This window comes from Vanellus vanellus (assembly GCF_965231255.1).
Source record: "Vanellus vanellus genome assembly, chromosome: 14".
NCBI classification, from domain to species: Eukaryota; Metazoa; Chordata; class Aves; order Charadriiformes; family Charadriidae; genus Vanellus; species Vanellus vanellus.
This window is the reverse complement of record NC_138919.1, coordinates 10,438,302-10,461,158: the sequence shown is the minus strand read 5'-3', so window position 1 is coordinate 10,461,158 and position 22,857 is coordinate 10,438,302. Positions and strand designations below refer to the sequence as shown.

General features: G+C 36.9%; 1 protein-coding gene across 1 annotated transcript in view; it reads right to left on the bottom strand.

Moving 5' to 3' along the window:
• VPS35L (VPS35 endosomal protein sorting factor like) overlaps positions 1-22,857 on the bottom strand; it is a 54,392-nt gene that overhangs the window by 14,244 nt on the left and 17,291 nt on the right. The window contains exons 14-25 of the mRNA XM_082490854.1: positions 22,614-22,725; positions 22,295-22,411; positions 21,903-21,956; positions 21,405-21,485; positions 20,499-20,561; positions 19,394-19,479; positions 18,237-18,317; positions 15,541-15,604; positions 13,424-13,522; positions 12,561-12,638; positions 11,246-11,360; positions 865-1,004 (exon numbers count right to left, since the gene is read on the bottom strand). Coding sequence (XP_082346980.1) covers positions 865-1,004; positions 11,246-11,360; positions 12,561-12,638; positions 13,424-13,522; positions 15,541-15,604; positions 18,237-18,317; positions 19,394-19,479; positions 20,499-20,561; positions 21,405-21,485; positions 21,903-21,956; positions 22,295-22,411; positions 22,614-22,725 — 1,090 coding nt within the window. The remainder of the gene's footprint in view (positions 1-864; positions 1,005-11,245; positions 11,361-12,560; positions 12,639-13,423; positions 13,523-15,540; positions 15,605-18,236; positions 18,318-19,393; positions 19,480-20,498; positions 20,562-21,404; positions 21,486-21,902; positions 21,957-22,294; positions 22,412-22,613; positions 22,726-22,857) is intronic.

The following is a 22,857-nucleotide window of genomic DNA, read 5'->3' as shown; positions in this document are numbered from 1 at the left end:
TTTTCTTTCTTTTTTTCTTTCTTTTTTTTTTTTTTTTAACATGCCATTATACTAAGTCAACTCTTGCTGGGAAAGAAGAATCCTCTCAGAGAGGGCCAGAGCTGTTAACAGACAGAGGTAAAATCTTCAAGCGTTAGGTTTCCAGTGCAGTGAAATCTTGAGAGTTGAAGGCCTGTCTTTCTTCTCCAAGGTCAACAAAATACCTTGGGTATGTAAGTTTTATCCCAGGTCTTCCAGATTAGTTTACCATTTTTCCTCATCTTTTAGATATAGCTGAAAATATTGGAAGGAAAATTACATATCTATCTCTTAAAACTTGACTATTGGTTAAAAATTGGAAGGGTGTAGAATGGTAGTATTTTGTTAAATATGAATCAGAAGAGGAAGGTTATGCCAAAACACATCTTCTAATTACTGTTTTCTGTCAAAAGATTAAGCAACCTGTAGCAAAGAAACTAACTGAAACTAACAGAAACTAGAGCTCTATATTTTTCCCCTCCTCAGATATTAGATTTTTTAAGTGCTCAGCTAAAATCATTTACTGATTTAGTAGATTGTTGCAGAAAAGTACGTTTATGCAGTTAAATGATGGTGAGAATTCACTCTACCCTAAAGGCAGTTAAGTGCAAGGTGCTACTGAGAGAGGCCATGCTGTACCTCCACCTCTGAACAATTGTTCTGCCTTCACATTTTGCATTGGGTTGAGTCATTTTTGCAGCCAATGGGCAAAACAGTTCAGCTTGCTCATGGAAAACTAACCACTGCATCTCCCACTCCGCAAAGCCCAACCCACTCTCAATTTTTTAAACAAGAAAGTCAAAGTAGTCTGCTAGCCTATGTGCTATTCATATGCACGCAACTTACCGGAACAACTAATAATGTGGAAAAAAAATTACAAAGGAATTCCAGGAGGAAGGCATCAGAAGGTCGCATCTTTCCATCTACACTGATCATTTTTGGCACTTCAGGAACAAGGCTCACTGCAGCTTTGAAAAAAGCATCAGCTACAAAATAAAAATATAGTTGTTGTATTATTACTCCAACTGCGATGGCAGTCATGCCTGTGATCCAATGATTGCTTCCAGTTTGTTTCAAACAGACTACAGAAAATGAACATATGCTTAACTGCAAAGAAACTTGAGACTCAGCAGTCAAAATCTGTTGTAATTCAAAATGATGCTGTTTTTTCAAAAGAAGTTTCCACATCACTTGAGACTTCCGAAATTATAATTCTCCTTTGATTAACAAGAAGACACCATTGTTTCAAATATATTGCATCTATAATAAAAAAAAATTGCACATAATTCAAAATTGACTTATCTGAAGAAATGCTTATGCCAGGAGATGGGGAATCCAAAGAGGGGAGAAAAGCGCATTAGACCATGCTAACGTGTTCACAAACTCATTCACAAAAGGCTGTAAAATTTATAAGGAAATATGGACAACTTCATTTCCCTAAGTATTTATAATCATTAAAAGTAAAATACTAATATAGTACCAGAACCTGAGGTATTGCTGGTTACCTAGATAAAATGATTCTTTCCAAGAATCACAATACAGGAATTACAGAAACCATCCATCATCACAGCCTTGGCAAAATAGTTATTAAGAGGTTTTTCCATTACTCTTCATTATGTCTCTAAGCCTACAAAAAAAAAAAAAAACAACCCGAACAACACCACACTATCTATTCCTCAGTTTATTAAGTTAATATTCACAAATTAAAAACAACGGTATTTTCCCTCATACCCTAGAAGACCTCCTATATATGCTAAGAGTTCACAAAAAGATTGCTGTCTGACAGCAACATTCTTTTGCACTTTCTTGGCTACATTTCAAAAATATCCAATTACCCAAATCCCATTCAAGTTGTTTAGCCTCAGAAATAATACTGTATCTTTATTTTACAGCAACAGAGACTGAGGCCATGAAATCAAATTTCAGCAAAGAGAAGAGGAGACTTCTTGGTGAAAGCCAAGAGGTGTTACACGGCTGGGACGGAGATACCCCAGGCAGACGTGCATGGGCATTTCCAGGAGCGCAGCTTGCTCTGGAAAATTCATTTGAGCTCATGAGACTCCAAGCAAATTTGCTAAATATAGTACCAACTGATATCTAATTTAAGCTTGTGAGGAATACCAGGGAAACATGTGCTTTGGAAAAACTGTAATTCTTCTGACTCTTATTTCTTTTCAGCACACAAGTACTCAAGCCCTTCTGAACTTTTCAGTGCTCAGAATGCAGACCCCTTCAGTCAAACATCACAATTCCTTTCATTCTGCACATTTATTTGGAGGTGAAAGAATGTTTTTAATTTATTTCAAACAACATATAAGTTTCCACAGCCAGCCCAAAGGAAGGTAAGTAATCTTCCTCTGAGCTTTATCAAAGGAAGGAAAGCAGCAGCAGATGTTCATTCTAGCACGAGTAGATGAATTGCTGTCACTTCCACAGTTGCTTCAGCAGAAAAAAAAAGTGCATGCCCCGCATCACCATATCATCCAAACACGTGACCAGACAAATGAAAAAATGCGTCTCAGAAAATAGTCTGCATACCAAAGTACCCATGTCTGTGCAGAGGATACTCCTGCCTTCCTAAGTTATTTCATAATTGGACAGGAACAATCTGTGCAGCAATCAGTCTCCACAACGAAGGAGAAGAGCTGCAAAGGCCCTCACCTGAATTTACTGCCTGCTCTCCCAGCAATCAGCCCCAGATATTCTCCTCTCAACTTTTGCCTAGCACAAACCCAAAACCTGTTATCTTCACTATGAATAACTGCAATTTGATCCAATTTACTCTTTTTGACCTCCTGCCGTTGCAGTAACGAGAGCTGCCTTCTCATCTGGTTGAGCACCTTCAGAGACACGAGGCCCTTCCCAAGACCCCCCAGTAAGAGCAGTGTGCCCAGTTCCTCTTCAGGTGATTGCTGCTGGGAACGAGGAGAGACCCGTCTGCACCACGGATGGCTCACGGGGCCCTGCCCTTGCAGCGACAAGTTCCTCTGGGCTTCCATCTTTGCCCTCCCTCGGCAGGGCAGTCCCGCGGCTGCTGGCTCCCTGCCATCGCCATGGGGCTGCTGTCGTCTCACCGCCGCAGGGCTGAGCTTGTGGGTCACCCTCTGACCCCCACGTACTGCCACTGGCCCAGCACAGCAGGGACACTGTGGGACTCTCGCCTCCACACTTTTAATTCTTCTTCCCTGCCTCCATCCCACCTGCCCCTCACACAACGCAGCAAGGCAAACTAAAAAAGCATCAGAGTATAAAAGCAGGTATTTGCATTTTCTGTTAAAGAGAGATATATTTTACTTTGCTACCTGCAGAAGTACTGGCACAGGAATATATTCATTTTGCTACGAGTTCAGCCAATCCATACTAACCACAAAATGGTTCCTACGCTGGAACACTAAAAGCACATTCATCCAAGGTATATGGGCTTCATAAGAAGCAAAAATAAAGTAAATTCACATTAATGCAAAGGTTTTATTAGACAGTTCACAGAAAACTAACTGTCTTCCAAATACTACCACCCTGTTCATTTGTAGAGAAGTGTCAGTATTCATCCTGTGCTCCAAGTCTGGAGGAAAAAGTTCAATAAATAGGTTGTCACAGAAGTGCTATTTTATTAATAAGTATTGAATAAGCATCAGTATTTAATTCTGAATTACACTAAATTATGATCTTATGCAACAGTGCTTTCTCTATATCTTTTAAAAGTCAATATATACAGCTATTACTGTAGAGGTGTTTCAGGAGAAAAACATACAGTCACTTTTCCTGGCTTCCAAAAGGTACAAGGGACAACTTAACAAGCCCCCAAACCCACGTTGTTATGTTCTTGATTTTAAAAAAAAAAAAAAAAAAAAAAAAAGGCTTCTTTCAGTCAAGGATGCTGTTTTCTTATCTGCCTAAAGTACAATACTGCTTCTAAAGTGAGCCACTGTTAAGTTGGATAAGGGGAGAGCAACCTGTGCATCACAACAAATCATCATGATAAAGTCTTCCCAGACTGCTGTTAATATCTTGTGCGGTGCTCCGAACATGACATACTTCATGCTTCGCTAAATAAATCCTTTCACAGCAGCTCCTTCATTTTGGTTGACCATAATCCTATAAATCTTTCCCCCGAGCATACATGCTGACCTTCAGGCTACAAAAACTAACAGTCTCGGATATCCAAGTCAGCACTTCCAGTAATACTCTCCTACAGAAAAAGCAAGTGAAATTGGTGTTGAATGTTTTCCTGTTGTCAATATTCATGATCGTATGTACACATGCACATTTAATTATACATACAAACATATGCACCTCTATTTTTGTATATATCAATCTCTCTCCACATAATAATTTAGCTTATGTTGTATTTGCTGCATCTATAATAGTCAATTAAACTGCACTAATTTAAGATTTCAGGCAGGAAAAAAAACAAGGAGGAACAAAGCCATTAGAGATGGGGAAACAATTAAGCTCCTTAAGTCCACCTTCAAAGAGCAAAAGGGAGTGAGTTTGACATACCTACACAAACTATTTTTAGTCACGGATACAATTACACAAGGCTAAGTCCACCCAAAGGACAAAACCAGTGACCATATGCCATCTTCTGCATTCCACATCACCTTCGTGTCCTACAATGCTGTCAAGCATATTTTAATACTCTGAAGATTCTGCTTCCACATCAGACAGATGTTGGAAATCTAATGAAGCCTTGTACTCCAGCACAAAAAATTAATAGGAAGCAAGTGTGGGGTTTTTTGTTGCCCCCCCCCTCCGCCCCCATTAAATAACACATTGCAATGCTTGGTTGTCAAAACAGTAAACATTTGGACCTCCTTCTCCTCACATTGGTGAGGTCACTGTGAGAGTTTTGCCACATTGTTGAAATGTTTTTCCCTTGAGCTACTGAACATTCTCTGTCTTAAAACCCTCTACACATCACTTCCAACTCAGAAACTGCAGAGTTATTTGAAGTAACAAAGATGAAATAAGAAAATAAATGCACTGCTGCTTGGTGAACTGGAATGTAACATGTTAATTCATACTAGGAATTAGCTGCAGATAAAAAGGTAATTATGTGGATGAAGCTTGCTAGTGCTAGTTTTAGGAATAGCTTGATTATAGATCGTTAGCAAGGCCTTAGTACTTCCAGGCAAAGGCACACAGAGGCACAACTGGAAAGGGAAGAGTTGTACGGGGAGATCATACAGTATGAGCAGAACACTGGATACAAGACATTGTCTTCTTAAGCTGTAATCACTGAATGTGACACACGCCCCCCAAAAAAAACCCAAACACACACAAAAAAACCCCAAACCAAACCCAAAAAACCACACTACAAATTTCAGCCTGCCTCTCCAAATTCCATGTAATCCCTAAAAACTGTGAGGTAAAGTATCATCATCAGTCTTTAAAGAGAGCTCCATTAGTAACATTGGAAACTTCGAAATAATAGATGCTATAGTTAAATACTGTAGTTTCTCCTGGTTATATGAGGTGGGGGAAAAAAAAAAAAAAAATCAAACGAGCAGACACATGGAAAACCATCATCAATACTGAAGAGTCAACATAGTTTTTGCAGAAAGAAATCATTCCTCAGAATTCTCTCAAGTTTTCCAAAGAACCAGCAAGTTTATGTTTAAAAGTGACCCAGCCAAAGTAAATACTTACATTTTTATAATACATTTCACAATGTCCCTCATACAAAAGGCTCTTAAAACAACTAAGTTGACAAAAGATGAGGAAGGTCTTCCTGAGGATTCATAACCCAATAACGGATGGGGCAGAGGGGGAAAGGAGCAGGAACAAAAAGTTTTCACAGTGGAGTGAAACAACTACCACCCGTGTTCCTTAAGGTTCTGCAGAGACCCATCCTTACGATGAGCTGGGAGGTGACAATGTTTGCAGACTAGTCTGGAACGTGACTGCACGGCATCGCAGATGGAGCTCATGATTCTGAGCAGTAAAGTAGCAGATGAAATCTAATATTAGTAAGGCATGCAGGGAAAGAAACAGCCTTTGCTATAACTATAGAAAGATAAACTCTAAATAGGCTATTTACACTCATGAAAGATTTCAGAGAAAGATTATAGATGGCTTCCTGAAAACTACATCCCAAACAGCTGTTGAAAAGGCAAGACAATTACAAGAATCATTAGGACAGTAATGGAAAACCGAGGTGTCACTGTGTCATTTACATAGCTGTTGTGCATTTATACCTGGAATACAGTCCTGATCCTCCCATTTCCAAAAGGATAAAAAGAAGATTCAAAAGGTGCTAAGGCATGGAACCGTTTCCTTACTAGAAAAGACTATACTGACACATATTCTTCAGGAACTTAATCACTCCATCACCTCATAGGTAGCATGAAGAAAATAAACCAAGAATGACTGAATTTTTCACAGCATCCCTAGCAGATCAGCTGCGTGCATTGAAACGCTCGGCTAACATTTAAAAGCCATACAGAAATAAATCCCTAAGTAGTAAAATTTCCAAGTTGCATGTAACTGTACAACTCACTGTCACATGAAGTAACAATGGCCAAAAAGTAAAAATTGATTAAAAAATTAAATTCGTAAGTATTGGTCCTATCTATTTTATGAAATACCATGGTCCACATACAACCTTTGTTGAAGGATGTATTTAGACCACCTGCAGCTGAAAGCTAGGAAGCATCATTCTACATTATTATTTCCTGTATGTCCCCTTTGTAGATGCTACTAGACACTTTCACAACAGGTCAAGGGTGAGACAGACTTGAAGAAGTGACTTGAAGAAGTAACAAACTGAGAAGAAATGCTAGTCTGAAAAGCTTACAGAGACAGAGATGTCACCTCTCTCAAATCATATGGAAAAGCTATTGGCTGGGATAAAGAGAGGAACAAGAAAAAGCTCAGTGAATGGGAGACGTTTCCAGGTGTGGAAATCAGTACAAGTCATAACTTTGTTCAAATAAAGCAACATTTAGTATTACTAGCAAGGAAAACCGTCTCATCAGTTTCTCCCAAAGCTACTTTGCTGCCTTCAAGGAAAACAGTATTTCAAAAGATAACAGGGACAGCGTATACCAATCTCACCAAGGAAGTGTAAGACAAGAAGTGCCAAAATCTATAATCGCAATAACCTCTTCAGGTTCTTATTTTTCTAAATTCTTTACCTCAAATTCTCTCTATATTTATGTTCTTCAGATCTATAAAGATTTTAGGAGATTAGGAAGGAATACTAAAAATTGTTATCTAATGATACTGAGAAAATACACTACAAAATTATTAGACTATGATTAAAAATTACTTATTAGATATTCCATAACATACTTTCTCCAAAGTCTGGCAGAAGCCTTCATATTTAGAGAACATTCATGGAAAAGTAACATTTTCTGAAGCAGAACAAGAAATTCCTTTTGCAATCTACTAGTGAAACCGTGTTTCAGCTACATTTGAGGACCAGAACAAATATCAAGAAATACATTAAGAATGTATGCTTCAGAGTTAAAATCTGCATTTGCTAAACAAAATAAAGATCTGCGTCCGTTGATTTGGGGGACAAAGACTCTCCATTTTTATAAAGTTCTGTGTTCGACAATATCCCAGTGAAATTAGTCACAGAGAATCAGTTGAATTACTTTATTCACACAGCATGTTACTTCTGAAGCAAGGCAAGGATTTCACAGCCTTTAAAATAAAAATGCCGCTCAACACATATTACCAGAAAGTTGTGTCATCTCTACTCACCTGCTGAATGCTGTGACCAACAATTAAAAAATCATGCTGTCTGTTCTTTGACAGGCAAAAGCAGCATTTCCACGGGGAGGAAATATGTGCAATTAAAATAATACCTATATCTCAAAAATCCAGAAGAGTGAAACAATGGAGCGTGCATTTAATCTCAATTTAGTCCAAGCACTCCCTATGACAGAAAGCATGACTGATGAGAATTTATTACTCTTCGTTGGCAGCATGCAGCATTCTGTGGCTCAGTTAAAAACAAAAACAAACAAACAAAAAAAAAAAAAAGAAAAGCACATCTCTCAAATCTAGCATCTTCCATTCTAGGGTGGGCTCTTAATAGGCTCTCCAGAGGTACAAACTATGCATCCAGGCCAAAATCACCTAAAACATTCCAAATGTAATTACAGATTCATTTTATTTAAAGCACTTCCTGGGAGCTGGAGACAATAGTCTTGTTTAATACCTGTTGAACAGCTTACCTGGACAGACATCCATCAGTGTATTAATACTGGACTTTTTGTGAGCCTATAAATTCACATTGCTGACCCAATTTCATTGTATTAAAGAAAATTTGTACCAAGAAAAATTACAATTACAGTTTTCTAGTACTGAAGTATTTGGGTGAGTCAGCACCACACAGTTGCTTTGATTAACAGTGTGGCAAGTCCCAGCAGGCAAGGCACTGATTTGAGAGGAAACTGGAACACTAGGACTGATGGTCTCTACTGCTGCCTCTTGAGACTGGGAATGAGGCAAAACCCAAACTCCCCCAATTTTAAGCAGATTAGCCCTGGCTCTCCAGTTGTTGGTAGTTTATCAGTGCAATCTTCAGATCAGCACTTTATTTACTGTTATGACCCACACGTCCTCCTTTTACAAAAGCAATCTTTTAAATTCCCCTTATCTACCCCAATAGGTAATTTTACTCCTTTTTCAAATTAGATACATTGGCAATTTAGAGAAATCTTCCTACTACCAACAGAAGTCTGTTCTGTGAAATTCAATTTTCTTACATGTTTAAATGAAAACTCAACTCTCTGAAATAGCTAGACTCCCTGTAGGAATTTAAAATTAAAAAAAAAAAAAAAACCAAACACAAACGAAACAAAAAAACAACAAAACAACAAGAATTTAACTTGCTAAAAACAACAGCTGGGATCTTTAAAGAGAAACTGCACGCACATGCACACATGCATGCCCCACTACCCCCACTACTGACTGAGCTATCAGATCAGGTACATTACCTTTCAGTTTTATTTCTCTTCCTAATTTTAAACTGATTAAGCTAATTCCAATCAGCATGAAATACAGGTTACACGCAAGGCATAATTTCACTTCTAGCCTAATGCTATCATTAATTGCACACTCTTAAAACTTCACTTCATGCTGCATTGGTTTTAGTAGATCAGTGTCTAATTGGCATCAGTTGACTCAGTTAACGGACTGGAATTAATCAGTTCTTCTTATACACATGAACTGCATTCAGTTGAGATATAGATTAAACTGCGTTAAAAGTAACTTTCAAGGACACGTTGTCTGACTGCAATACATCTGAATACACAAACACAGTTCACAAAAAATGTCCCAAGACTGGTATCACTGTTGCCTAACTGGTTAACACTCATTCAAGTGACATGTCTCTGAATACAAATTATGTCCAAAATAGCTTTTCTAAGGAAGCAAAAAAAAGTGTGTAACAATAAACCCTTGGTAATTGAAGAGAATTACTGAACACCAGAGTTTTGCACATGCTTCATTTCAACAAAAGCGGAGATGGACCAAATGCTCCTCTCTCTAGTTTGTGGGTCTAAAATTCAGGAGAGAGAGGTTAATAAATATGCATTTTAGAGACTGAGTTCATAATACTTTGCATATACCTGCTACCTTAAAAGATTCCAGAATGGGAATCCTATTCATTATTTAGCAAGTGCACTGTGTTCACATGTCAAACAGCAGCTGTGCACATTTATAAACTCTCACACTGAAAAATCTGGACAATTGTTGGGGCCCAAGAGTCTCACTCAGAGAAGACTTGGATCACAAAAGTAGTGGAAAAGTGGTTTATAAATCGAAAGATTATTAGACCACAGAGCTGGTCCCAACAGGGGCAGGGCATAGTCCTCAAAGACCAAATATTACATAAAAATTGCTTTGGATTTGCTTCTAACAAGAGATGCACTGCAACACAGCAACAATAACAAAATTTGATACAACAGGCAAGGTAAGCCTGTCAATTAAACAAAACACCATAGGAAGAAAAAGCGGTTCCATTTTTGGTGAACTCTTATCTACAAAGAAACTGCACAATACTAATTGCACAACAACAGACTTTGCAGATCTTTTATTTGCACAACATACTTGGACACAACAGCCAGCTTTACGCTAAATCCCTGTGCTTTGCTTTATGTGCAGCATCAGATTCAAAACAATACAACAGTCACCCTGTACCAAAAAGTCTTAATCAGCATCCTAAGTCAGCTTGTTTGTGCAGCTGGAACTTACTGGTTAATGCAGAGCTTGGAAAACAAGCTCTTGTGAAGAACCACAGAGCTAAAATAAAGAATTAATAGCCACAACAAAAGATGTTGCAAAGTAATCAATTTATGACTCTCACAGCTCCACTGAAAACATGTAAAGGAAAAGCATTTACCATTGGAAAGCAGACATTTAAAGTCAGTATTAAAATCACAAAACAAAACAAAATGACATCACTTTAAAAGGAAAAAAAATACTGCAAACAGTTAAAAAGTATTAGAAGACTTTAAGAACAGGTCTTCCATTTGTGATACGAACAGGAACAAAATCATATGAAATGGTGATACAGACTTAATGCTCATTCTAGTCCCAGAGTAGCTCCAATTTTTTTCCCCAAATCACTTGTTGTCAGAATTTTCAATTACTTAAGACTGAGCTAACAGGATGGCTAAAAACTGTACTCAGGCCCTGAATCAATAATTGAGATCAAAAAAAGAAAATATATTTTTCATTCTTCATATTATCTGGCATTACTCCATTGTTTCACTCTGATATAGTGGCATATTTCTTAGCTAAGCGTTTATCATGCGTGTGCTTTGATAGCAAGTTTCTAGTGTCATTGACCTGAGTTTTAATTGTTTTACAGCTTGTTGCAGGATTTTGTCAGCCTGTGAACTACTACACAGATGAACCAGCTTCTTTTTCCATAGTTATAATAAAGCACATCATTTGTGATTAGAGTGCTTGAGTAATTATGCAGGAAAAAAACATTCCATGCTTTCCATAATTTCTAAGTAATTTAGGACAAGCTACCTCATGGCCATGACTATGTCAACTACAGTCAGCTGTCTTGGTTATTTAGATCACAGGATTAGTGTTAGAATTGGTTGCTTTAATATGACAATCACTGTAACAGTGCTTGAAACAGGGCTATATTTTAATTACATCATAAATATGTGACTTAGGATTTCAACAAAGTTATTACTCACAGCTAGAAATATTTCTGAAATAAGGGAACCTTAAAGTAGACAAATTAGAGCCTTACCTTGTGAAAGGCACTGATTTGCCAGAGCAACCTGTCCAGAGTGTAGATACAGATTAAGACGTGTGAAAATACTGCTCAGAGATGGAATTGTAATGAAGCAGAAGGCAACACAAGCCTAAAGCAAATAAAAAAAAAAAAAAAAAGAAACTGAAGAAAATTCCTAACTCAGAGTTACAGCAATCAGTACTGATTTTATACATGATCAGGAATCAAAATCTGTAAATCAGTTTTGCGAAAGACTTTCAATAAAAAGCAAGTATTATGTGAAACCAAAATCAGAACTTCAAATTTCTGGTTATTATTTAAATAATTATAACAGTATTTGTTATTATTATTAGTTATTGTTATTACAAGTAGATTAGCTCAAAAGTTCCTCTATGACTGTAGCTCAAAGAGCTCCTCTCTCCTCAAGTAACCAGCTTGCAGCTCAGAACCAAAATCGAACTAGAAAAGCAGACTACTGGTCCTCAGGGACAGTCCCTCTGCCCAACTGGTCAAAGCAGAGGCATTGTGTGTATTTGGGAGGAAGCAGATCTACTACAGCATGCTGCAGCTTGAGACCTACTGCAGCAGCCCAAACACCCAGATGGAGCGAGCAGCTCCCAGGCATACAGCAGTTGGCTAGTGTCACCCTAGCTATCCTTCGTCCAGGACACCATGCACAGGTGCCATGACCAAAAATCCATTAACTAACGGTAGCGTATGCAAACACCTTCACAACACATGAAGATGAAGACATCTTAGTTGCTACATTTCAGGTGAGAAGAGGGGAACACAAGCAACTTGCATAGCCTGTGCATAGTTCAAAGCTTATTTGACCATATCTATACAGACTCAGAGGAACAAAAGCTGAAAGGAGCACTTAATATGAAATTCAAATACTGATTTCAGCACATCAACTCTGATACTATGAAACAGAAGTTCAAATATATTCTTTCCCTCTATCTCCCATTCTCTCTGTGATTGAGTTATATAGAAATTAAGTATTTTATTTCAAATATAATTTGAAAAGCTGAGCTTTCTAGAATTCACACACACCTCCAATGAACCTTCCTTTGGAGAGGGGAGAGAGAGATGATCTTGCTGCTCTATTTTAACACAAAGCTGCTATTAGATGTTTTGGGTCTTTTTTTTCTTAAACAGCAGCATTTATCTTTAGAGAGTAAATATCAATGATAACAAGAGAAAAACGAGACTACAAACAGTGTCAAAAAACACTAACATACTGGTTTTGCTAAAATTATAAACTTAGGTGGCAGCAGATAGTGTTATCTGCTAAGAAAGCAGGGTTAAAGTTTATTAGAGTCAGACCTACCCTGACAAACGCAGCAGTCTTTCTGGAATGATTTCCTTTCATCACCTTTCTTGTTTCCATTGCTAGTTGGTTCACAGACTACACATGAAAATCAAAAGCAAGTAATTAATAAAAATGCACAGGTTTATTAGGTCAGTGGCACATAACAAGCTGCATGTTCTAGTGCATGCATTTAGAGAACAGAAACTGTCAAAAGAGACCCCAATATAGTGTGCCCTCACTGTACTATTCAGTTTTTACTTGGAGAATTTTAGTGACTGTTCCTTAAAGCAAGTATGATTCTGAAGGTTTGTAAAGGTAGGCTTGTTGATTTATTCAAGGCTTCAGATCTTCCCTCGCTTCCCAGCTATAGTGCTGTCATCATCTCCTTCCTGGCAGAAAAAAAAATGATTTCTAGCTAACACACTGATTAAAACCCCAAAATAATAAAAGGATTTAAGAGAAGATACCTTGTTGCAAAGGAATCAGATGCAGCTAATGCTCACCTGACATGTGACTCAATACAGAAAAGAGATTAACCGTCCCAATCTGCAGCGAGACAGAATCTAATCTCTCCGAGATGGAGGATTATAGAAGAGAGAACCCAAATTCTGAGCGCACAAAAGTGCCATTTATTTAATAAATGTGAAATCTCTTCCAAGATAGCAGGTTTTCTTTGTTGCAATGATACCATGCATGCCTGTCAAGCAAGAATTTCAGACAGTACAGGGTGATAAAATGAGAGAGGAGATCAAAGTCTACTTTAAAAACACCTGATAAAAAGACTTCAGACTTATTTTGACATAGATGAATAATCTGGGCAGGGAATGGGAGAACTGCAAATATATCCCCACTCATGATAATGCAGATAAACTGTAGCTTACATGAATCAACTGGACTAGAACAGGCTCCAGATTGCAAAACATTGACCTGGCTTCAACGTAGAAACTCAGCTGTTGTTCAAAGTCACGGCCAAATGAAACCTACAAAAGACAACACCCCCCCCCCTAGATTTTACCATTGTAGGCCATTAACTTTAAGAAATATAAAACTGCATGCAGATAAACTGCAGATATTCACAAGTTGAAATCCCCATATATTGGTAAGAAAACCCCCCACCATTAACAACAAAACAGCACCTGGAGAATCTGTCCGTTTAACTGTCTGCTTTCCAATACTTAACCTTCAGAGAAACTTCAAAGTTTTGCTGGGGTTTTTTTGTCCATACTCCACACGATCTTCTACTTTACAGATTTATCGAGAAAACCAAATTTAAATCTAGATTTGCGAGGTGTTTTTAAAACTAACAGAACTCTTGATTCTTTATGGAACAGGGACAAAGGCTTGGTATAGTTCATACTTAAAAAGGTAAGACAAAATAAACCCAGAAAAATAGAAACAGATCAGTGAATCTGTATTCAGCTTCCTGTAATTTCTAGTTGCTAAAGGGCCTCCAAGGGAAATTAGCATTTTCCTAACTAGATATACCAGTAAGAAAAGCAGGTTTTCCTCGAGTTTGGTTAATAAATACATGCTTATATAGTGCGGCAAAAGCCTGCAACCTTGCACGCTGGCAGGAAAGAAGAGAAATCAAAAACAACCCTTTTGTGAGAACACCCTACTTCCAACCCTCCAGATTTTAAAAAACCAAGTGCTGTCAGCTGGAGCGTCTCAGCTGTCAATTAAAAGCCTAGCAAGAGAAACAGTCTCCAGGCAGTCTACATTTATGTATTCAAATGGAATTTTTTTCTAATAGAAGTAAATGTTGCATTATTTATTATTTCTCAAGCCACATGCAAAAGAAATTTTTACAGAATTAAAATAAAAATTACATTTAATCCATACAGTGAAAGATCAAAGGAACTGCACCAGAAAACAAAGGATTGCTTCTTACATTGCAGACAACTGTCTGTGCCATTCCTCTATTTGTGCAACTGCTGATTCTTGAGTCCTAGCCTCAAGAAACCTTCTCCAAAAATATAAAATTTTCCACAAAAAAGCCTGACTGTAAAGGCGACTGTTACAACTGCTTTTCCCTCCACATCTTAATGTGTGCTGGTTTAAAATTTATAACTAGCCATTTTGCTGCTATGGGATTTCTTTTCCCCCTAAACCAAGACTATAAAGCCACATCAAATATTTTTCAATGTGGGAAATCCTCCTAAAGGAAATTATACAATATTATACTGCATATAAAGCTTAATAATGAAAAATTATATTAAAACCATATTAAATAGCAAATCATTATAGCTGAAGAGAAAGAAACCATCTAGAGATAAATTCATAAAATTGCAACAAAGAACAAAGAGGACAAGTAGAGACAAAGCCTGTCAGCTCTGACTATGTGGAAGAAAAGCCAAGCACTGAGAGTACCTGGTTAGAGAATAAAAAAAGCTTGAGAACATCTCCCTAAAACAACTTGACATCTCAAACACAACAGGCAAGAACAAAATATTTTACTGGGATAAGAGGGAGGGAAGGGTTAAAAATTAATTTCAAGACAAAACAACTGGAATTTTTGATGATACAGATGATCTTATTTGTAAATTAAGATACACAGATATAAGAGTAACATACAAGTTATATTTATTTCGTGTTCCTTAACGATGGTATTGGTTCCATTTAGAGCTGGGTAGTGGGACATCATTCAGATACATCAGTGACCTCTCTGATGCTATATGATAGACTTAAATTGCTGTTTAACTTTTAAACGCTTACTGTGTTTTACAAGAGATTTTAAGCAGAAAATACGGTTAAATAAACAACATGTGCACTTTAAACTCTTATATTGCACCATGTCAGCTTCAACACTGTATGATATTCCTTTCAAGACGTGCATACTAATTTCACTAAAATACATCGGTTGGGGTTTTCAACAGTCTTAAGCAAGTCAGATACACAGTCTCTGATTCAACTCCATCAGCACCTGTTTCTCATAGGGCTCTCATGAAAATCCGAGCTATAAGGTACACCCCAACAGTTGCCCACAACTGTCACTCACCATTTTTATGAATCCATTTATCAAAGCTGCTAACATTCTTTTCTCATCCTCAAGTGTTAGTGCACTATAAGAGAAAAGTTATACAGTAAATTTTAGGATATTGCTTATCTTATTTATCTGTAAAGGTTCAAATGTTATGTCCATATACAATATTTATTGCACACAAAGACCACTAAGCTTGTAATTTTAGATAGAAAGCAATAAAACAAATTTTAATACAAGTATCACCTAGTCAACCATGCACCAAACTACATTCCAAATTTAAAAAAAAAACATGAAAACTGCTAAGAGTGTCTTTAGATTGTACAGAAAGTCAGATTTTGGCATGAGGAGAAGGAAGGTAAGCTAACGTTCTTTACTGCAGTAAGAAAATGGCTTCAGTCTTGTGTTAAAACATGAGAACTTGAGTAGGAACTGATTATAAAAACCTAAAGAAATTAGCGAATCTATTCTTAGAAGAAAGTTATCCTATCTAAGGGGAAAAGCTTTTAAAATACACTTTAAATAGTATATGTAATCGTTCATGTATTTATTTTAGAAACAACAGCAGTTTATTGTTTTGTTTGTCTGGGGGGTTGTTTTGTTTTTTACTAACCCTGCCACATAACTTAAAAAATAATTAACATCACCTTGTTACAGTGCTGCCTTTTTGATGTTTCAGTAAGAACTGAAGTAAACTGATATGTAAAAAGTTTCTTTTAAAGATTATCACAGATACCTATTCTATAGCAAGAGTCCAAACCTGATTTGAAACAAATTTACATCACATGAAAATCCAATAAGTCAAACCTGTCTCACTGAAAATGGATGAACAAAAAGTTAAATGACAATTAACTAATACAATTTAATCCTTTTACTGTCATATACTTGGCTCCAGCTGTGACCTTTAGTATATCAGTTACCAATTTCCTAGCTCAGACACCAGATGGGAAGAGAACAATAGTTTTATTATACAAATTCAGTAAAGGAGGAAAGAAAATCTCAGCATGATTAGCTCATTAGTGCTTTGCCAATCAAAAGAGTCAACTGATGGGCTCTGAAAGGCTCAGAAGACTTGTAATGAGATCTCGGGGTCAGTTATAGGTTTCCAGTTCAATTCTGAATCAGACCCCTACCAGGCAACAGCCTTTATCCTCTAACAGCTGTTACGGGGCTCGGCAAGCCCTACACAACGGGTTGGGAGTTTCCTGAACCAGGATGTAAAAATAGATGCAGGAGTTACTTTATGATAGTTAGAATTTATGATGATTTGCCAATAAGAGATGACACAACAGAACCAAGTTAACGATGTACACCATCTTAGCTAAAAGAACTGCTGGTTTAAGGGACCTTAAGGATATCGGCAAACAATCAAAATTGTTTTGGCAAAACGTCAGAGGAAGTACCAAATACGGATTGCCATAAACTGCTTAATTTTTTTTAATAAGCTGGTTTAGCTTCAATATACTGTTCTATTTAAAGGTTGAAGTGGCTTTTAGTGTAACACACAGCCAAATAAGGTGCTCTAACCCAAAATAAAGCACTCTAGCTGGTATAATATAGAATTACATGCCAAATCTGATTTCTTTATTGGCAATAAATCTTGCATTCACAGCATATCAAGGCAGAGAAAGTTAAAAGTTCCTTTATAGCATCTGCCGTACTAAGAGGCTCTGGACTCAGAGTGCCAAACGAAACTGTGACCTTACAATTCTACTCAACCCAAACTAGGAGAAAAAAAAAAAAAAAAGGAGATTTTTGCTGTTAATATCTAAAACTTGCAGCCCTGTGATTCTGGTTCTATTTTCAATTAGACACAGATTTCTGTGTGATTTTTACAAGTTACCTACAAACCACAACTCTTTTTCACATTGCACAACTGAATGTGATAGAAGCTTGATTTACAAGTATCTGGCCAGTATTCTAAGACGCTCTACTTCAAATTACTACAAAAATCGAACAAAATTATCATAATCCAAGTTTGGCACACAAACCCCCTTTTTTCCTATTTATATATCTGTTTAAAATAAATATTGATAGACATTAGATTGCTGAGAACCTGGCATATCAGAAGGCATTTGGCACAGAAAAGAAAAAATGTCCTGACCTATACGCAGCTGCTATTCAAACAGCGAGGGTGCACCAGGGCACACAGGGTCCCTAACAACCTCAGCACTCAAAGTCAAGGGGAAAAGAGGAAGATTTAGGGAAAGACACAGATGGTTCAAGAGCTTTTCCTCTGTTCTAGCTTCCCCTACTCAAGTTCCTAGAGATCTCCTAAATGTCCTTCTTGTAATAGCTGAAAAAAGTGGCCCAAAAAAGGTATAATTGAGTATTGCAATCCATTCTTTAATGGCTCTTTATTCACTTAAATCTCAAAAATAGTTCACTATTCGGTATAACTCAAAGATTACATTGGTTTCACTCAAAAATATTTTTAAAAGATTGGATTTTTCATGTCTCTGCCTCACTAGAAAACTCTAAAACACCATTGCTACTTTCCTTTTAAAATTCTGTTTCAGTATTCAAAATAAAGCAGTAATTAAAGAGTAAATGGTATGTGCTGCCACTTCACTGCACAGCTCTTCCCTCACCACTAATTGGATTCATGCCGTAATCCAACATGAAACAAACAGCCTCAGAAGTGGGAAACTGTACACCACGCAGCCAAACTTTGCATAAACAATAGTTATTAGTATGAGTAGAGTTAATCTTACTTCACAGAATCATGCATCGTCTTACAGATATGCAGAAGAGCATTGAGTATAACAGGATCCTTTGTAGATTCCTGCTGATGCCTATAAAATGTTTTAGAAAAAGCAATGAAAAATTCTGCTCTGTCAAAATGAAAAACAATGAATAGAATAACACCGATTTAATGTGTAATTCCAATCACCAGCATTGTATGACACTACAGAAGTTTTATATTCATTTTTTAACCAACAGAACTCCAAAGATCACATGGTTAATCAACATACAATTCCAACAAATACCATTCAAGAAATGTTATCTTAATACATGGAGATTTAATGCCAAGCTACAGAATCTGACTCCTTAAGGGATACAACACGCTACACGTGATAAATTGAGGTAACCTAAGAATGTCAAAACAAAGCAATCCTAGAACTAACAAGAAGTAATATAGTTTCTCATCTACTGATGGACAGACAGGAAGGATAAATGTCACGTTTATGTACAGAGGCACACGTGCAGTGGAACACCTCTAAGATGATTAAGGGGCTGCACCATCTCTCACTGAGCAAAGGCCAAGAGAGCTGGGACTATTTAGCCTAGAGAAGAGAAGGCTTGGGCGGGCTTAGCAGTGTATATAAATAACCTGAAGGGAAGGTGAAAAAGAAAAAAATGTTTCAAGGAACCTGTTAATTTTTTGAGAAGAAAAGGACTGTTTGACTCTTACAAAATTTGAAAATGAAGCCTCATCTTCTAAGTTCATTTTCAACTGGGGAAATATCCATTTTTCTACATAATGGAGCTTGTAACAAGACACTGTCTCTCTTCCTGCATTATACCAAGGTAACAGTTCTGTGCTGTCACATCAGCTGGAATACTTATGAAAGAAATTTCATAAACCAACTAAGGCAACATAAAATTAAAAAAGCTCAGAGAATACTATTCTGATAATCCACAAGAAGTCAGCATCAATATGATTACTTCAATTTAAGCTTTCTTTGTGAACAGTTAAGCAGTCAATCGATAGATTAACAGAATTGACAAATTTTCATTTTTTTTTCCCATAGCCTGAAACACCTTCACAAGCTAAGTGGCCTGTATACTGACTCATCTTCCCCAGCAATCTTTCAATACATTCCCCAGAACCTCCAGGGTGCATTTAATCTGAATATTCTCCACTTACTTAATAAAAGATTCCATGATGCACTTGCAAACCTCCACTCTCACATTTTCTTTCTGGAACATATCCAGAAATGGCAAGAATTTCTCCTGAAGTTAGAAATGCATAAAAAAGTAAAATTAGGTATGTTACAAACAACGCAGTAAAACAATAAATATTTTGAATGTTTTATAATCATAGCTGTTTCAGTTAAAATTATTTTAATCTTTTTTGAAGACAGTGAGTCATCTTGAAGAATGAAAGAGTGGAACAACTGGAAAAGCACTGATGGATGAAAGGTGTGTCAATTTATTGACTGCAGAGATCCAGGATAAAACACAAAACAGAACTGTGTGAATGAAATGTTGCAAAATTTTTAAAAGCAAACGTACGCTTGAAACAGCTTAAGATCATGACAAATTCAGACATCTATGGGAATAAAAGGTAGGATATTAAAACCAATGAAAACAGGTCACAAGCCAGCAGCTGTTTTGTAAGTATTCAGGGCAACTTATGAAGGTCCAAGACATTCAAATTGTCTTCAAAGACAAGAGTTTAGGTCGCTTCGATACTGAAATACTTAGTTTCTATATCATCTCAAGGTAGGGTAAGTTTTTCAGAATTATCTGAACAATCCATGAACAAGACTTGACTCCAAATCCACAGGATCAATCTTAAATTTCACTCTTCAACTGGTTTCAGTACTTTGACACCCGCTGTCTTTGTTCTTCTTTCTCTACCTCACATACAGTCTCTGACCTCTCTCAGTTTCACTTCGTTTCAATGCTAAACTTAAGCCCTATGATACAGCATTTTAAGTATATATCATAACATAGAATTACATGAACACGCACACAAATAAGCGGTATTTTGTCTTCCATTGATTGTCACTTATGCCATAGTAACAAACAGCCTAAGGAAAAAAAGCATAGAAAACTGGAGCTGGAATAACAAATATTTAAGTAGTAAGCAGCAGAGAGCTTTCAAAACATTTCTGCACTTATCTACTTGAAAAAATGTCTTCTCACTATGTGAGCTTGCAAACAATCTAAATATCCAAGTCAGGTAAATTCTTTTGCAAAACAGTGCAAAATAGTTATTCCTAAAAATTTATTAGAGTATCACTTACCACTGAAAAAAGCAGAGAGAAGTCATAGATATAGGTAATCACTTTCTGAATAATTGACTGCAGCTAAAAGAAAAAAAAAAGAAAAAAAAAGAGAGGGGGTGATTGTAATACATGTTAAATTAAGACTATCCACACCAGAAATTATTCTTCTCTAGTTATTCATAGAAAATTGGGCTGGAAGACACTTCAGGCATTCATCAATGTAATTTCTTTCCCCAAAGCAGGATCAAATATAGCTATGCTGTTCCTAACAGATGTTTTTCCAACATGCTCTTCAGAACTCCTATGAACAGAGGCTGACCAGCCTGCCCAGGCTTTATTTGTTCTTTCCTTTTTATAGTTAGGCATATTTTTCTGACTTACAGTGTGCACATCCTCCAGCTCTCTAGACTAAAACAAAAAATCAAAAATCCCCAAACCAGTTGTTAAATCTTCTTTTGTAGGCACTTAATCTACCTTTTATCTAACCACAAAAACCTTCTTCTCGAACCTCTTTAACTAAGCCATATCTCACCAGTCTCAAGAACTGAACACGATAATTCACTGAAGCCTTAAGAATGTCAATTAGAGATGAATTACTTTATAGTTTAATTCTGTTTAAACAGCCTGCCACGATTGCTAATTTTCTTCAGCAGAATACCACTGCTGACGTAGGAGCTAACTATTGCTAATTCTAAATACACAAATCATTCTGGTTTAGCATTTCTTTGGACTGAAAGATTGATGTGCACTGAAAAAAGGAGGAACAAGTCACAGCATTACACTGTTCAAAAGGCTTTCCAAATTATAGCCAGTGTTTAAAAATAATTATTTTGTGGTAAGAGACATCAGCAATGTTTAAGAATTAATTTCATCTAAGAAAATGCACATCAGATTTTTACAGATTTCACAAAATAAGTTCTTTACCTGTGGGTAAGCATCTTCAAATGCTCGATCAGGAGTCATGTGTTTGATAACATCAGCCAAAACTGTATTGACCTCTCGTTTCTGTGTAGCAAAAAATGAGGTTACAAAACACAGTAATGAAATTGGCACATAAATCAAGTCACTGAAGACCAGTTGGATAATTTATTTCCATTTGCCAAAGCATCAGCTTTCTATGGAGCTCTAGTTAAGCCAGGAACTTTAGCTATGGCTCCAGTAAACCCTTAAACTGGTCCATCTGCCATTAAAATAAAAGGATAAGAAATATGCAGTGCTGGGAAGCTGTGGAGACTCCTTCGAGCTGCATCTTTTGTCCCTATTCATCTGTCATGAAAGGAAATACATTTTTTCATTCACTACAGAAGTCCTACGCACTTATATTGAATAGTCACAGCTTTTCCATTTTTAATAAAACTGCTAATGTAGCCACTTCTCCTGTATCAGAAAACCTTCAAAGGAAACAAAGTAATTATCACTTACCGTAAAATGTCTGCATGTGTACTCCACCCACACTTCAGCACAGTTGATATAATCCTAGAAATACAGGTGTCTTATGACTACCAATATTTACAGGAGGTTATGAGAAATACACTTACAAAAATTACACTTGAACGAATAACTCCTGAGGTATGATTCATGCAGACCTAAAGATCTAGCACTAATGACAAACCACAAAAGTTGCTGACATACCTAAGTAGAGCTCAGAAAAGCAGGGATCATATAAAGATATTACCAGGTATCATATTTTTTGGCAACTGCGTGTATCTAGGAAAGTAAACCATGTCATGCTAAGCGTATGCTTACTGAACAACTGGCGACAATTTTGCCCTAAACACAAAATCAGTAGGGAAACAAAACGGACAATAACTCACCTGTGGGTTCTTCAGCTTTGTTATAACCTTCCAGGCTTCATTTAATATTTGAAGGCGATCATTTTCAGGAGGATCAGCCAATGCCAAGTTTAATCCCAAGGAGCGAAAGAGGAGATGCTGAGAGTTAATGAGAAATTTTAAATTAAAAGCAGAAGATGTGTGTGTGTCCAACACTGCTCTAGCAGGTTCACTGAGGAAAGATTTTTTGGATCAAACCACCTTTTATTTAAACATTGTGCAAGTTTTTTAGGCAACTAAGAGTATGAAGAATTCTGTCAGATATCAAACGGTATTGTTACAAATTACATACAAAAGTTACCTTTGGGAATCCAGACTCATCACACTCTTTAATCATGCCGATGAAGTCCATAGATCTTGCAGCAATAAACTCTGCTCTGAACGCTGACATTACTGAATTCAACAGCAAAGCACTGCAATGAACATAACAAATCAATAAAACTCAACATCAACTAGAATTTTGTTGTCCCTTCAGTCACGCTAATCTGAACTCCTTAGACTAACAACTGTCCAGCACCTATTCCGAATTTTAACAAGAGAGAAAG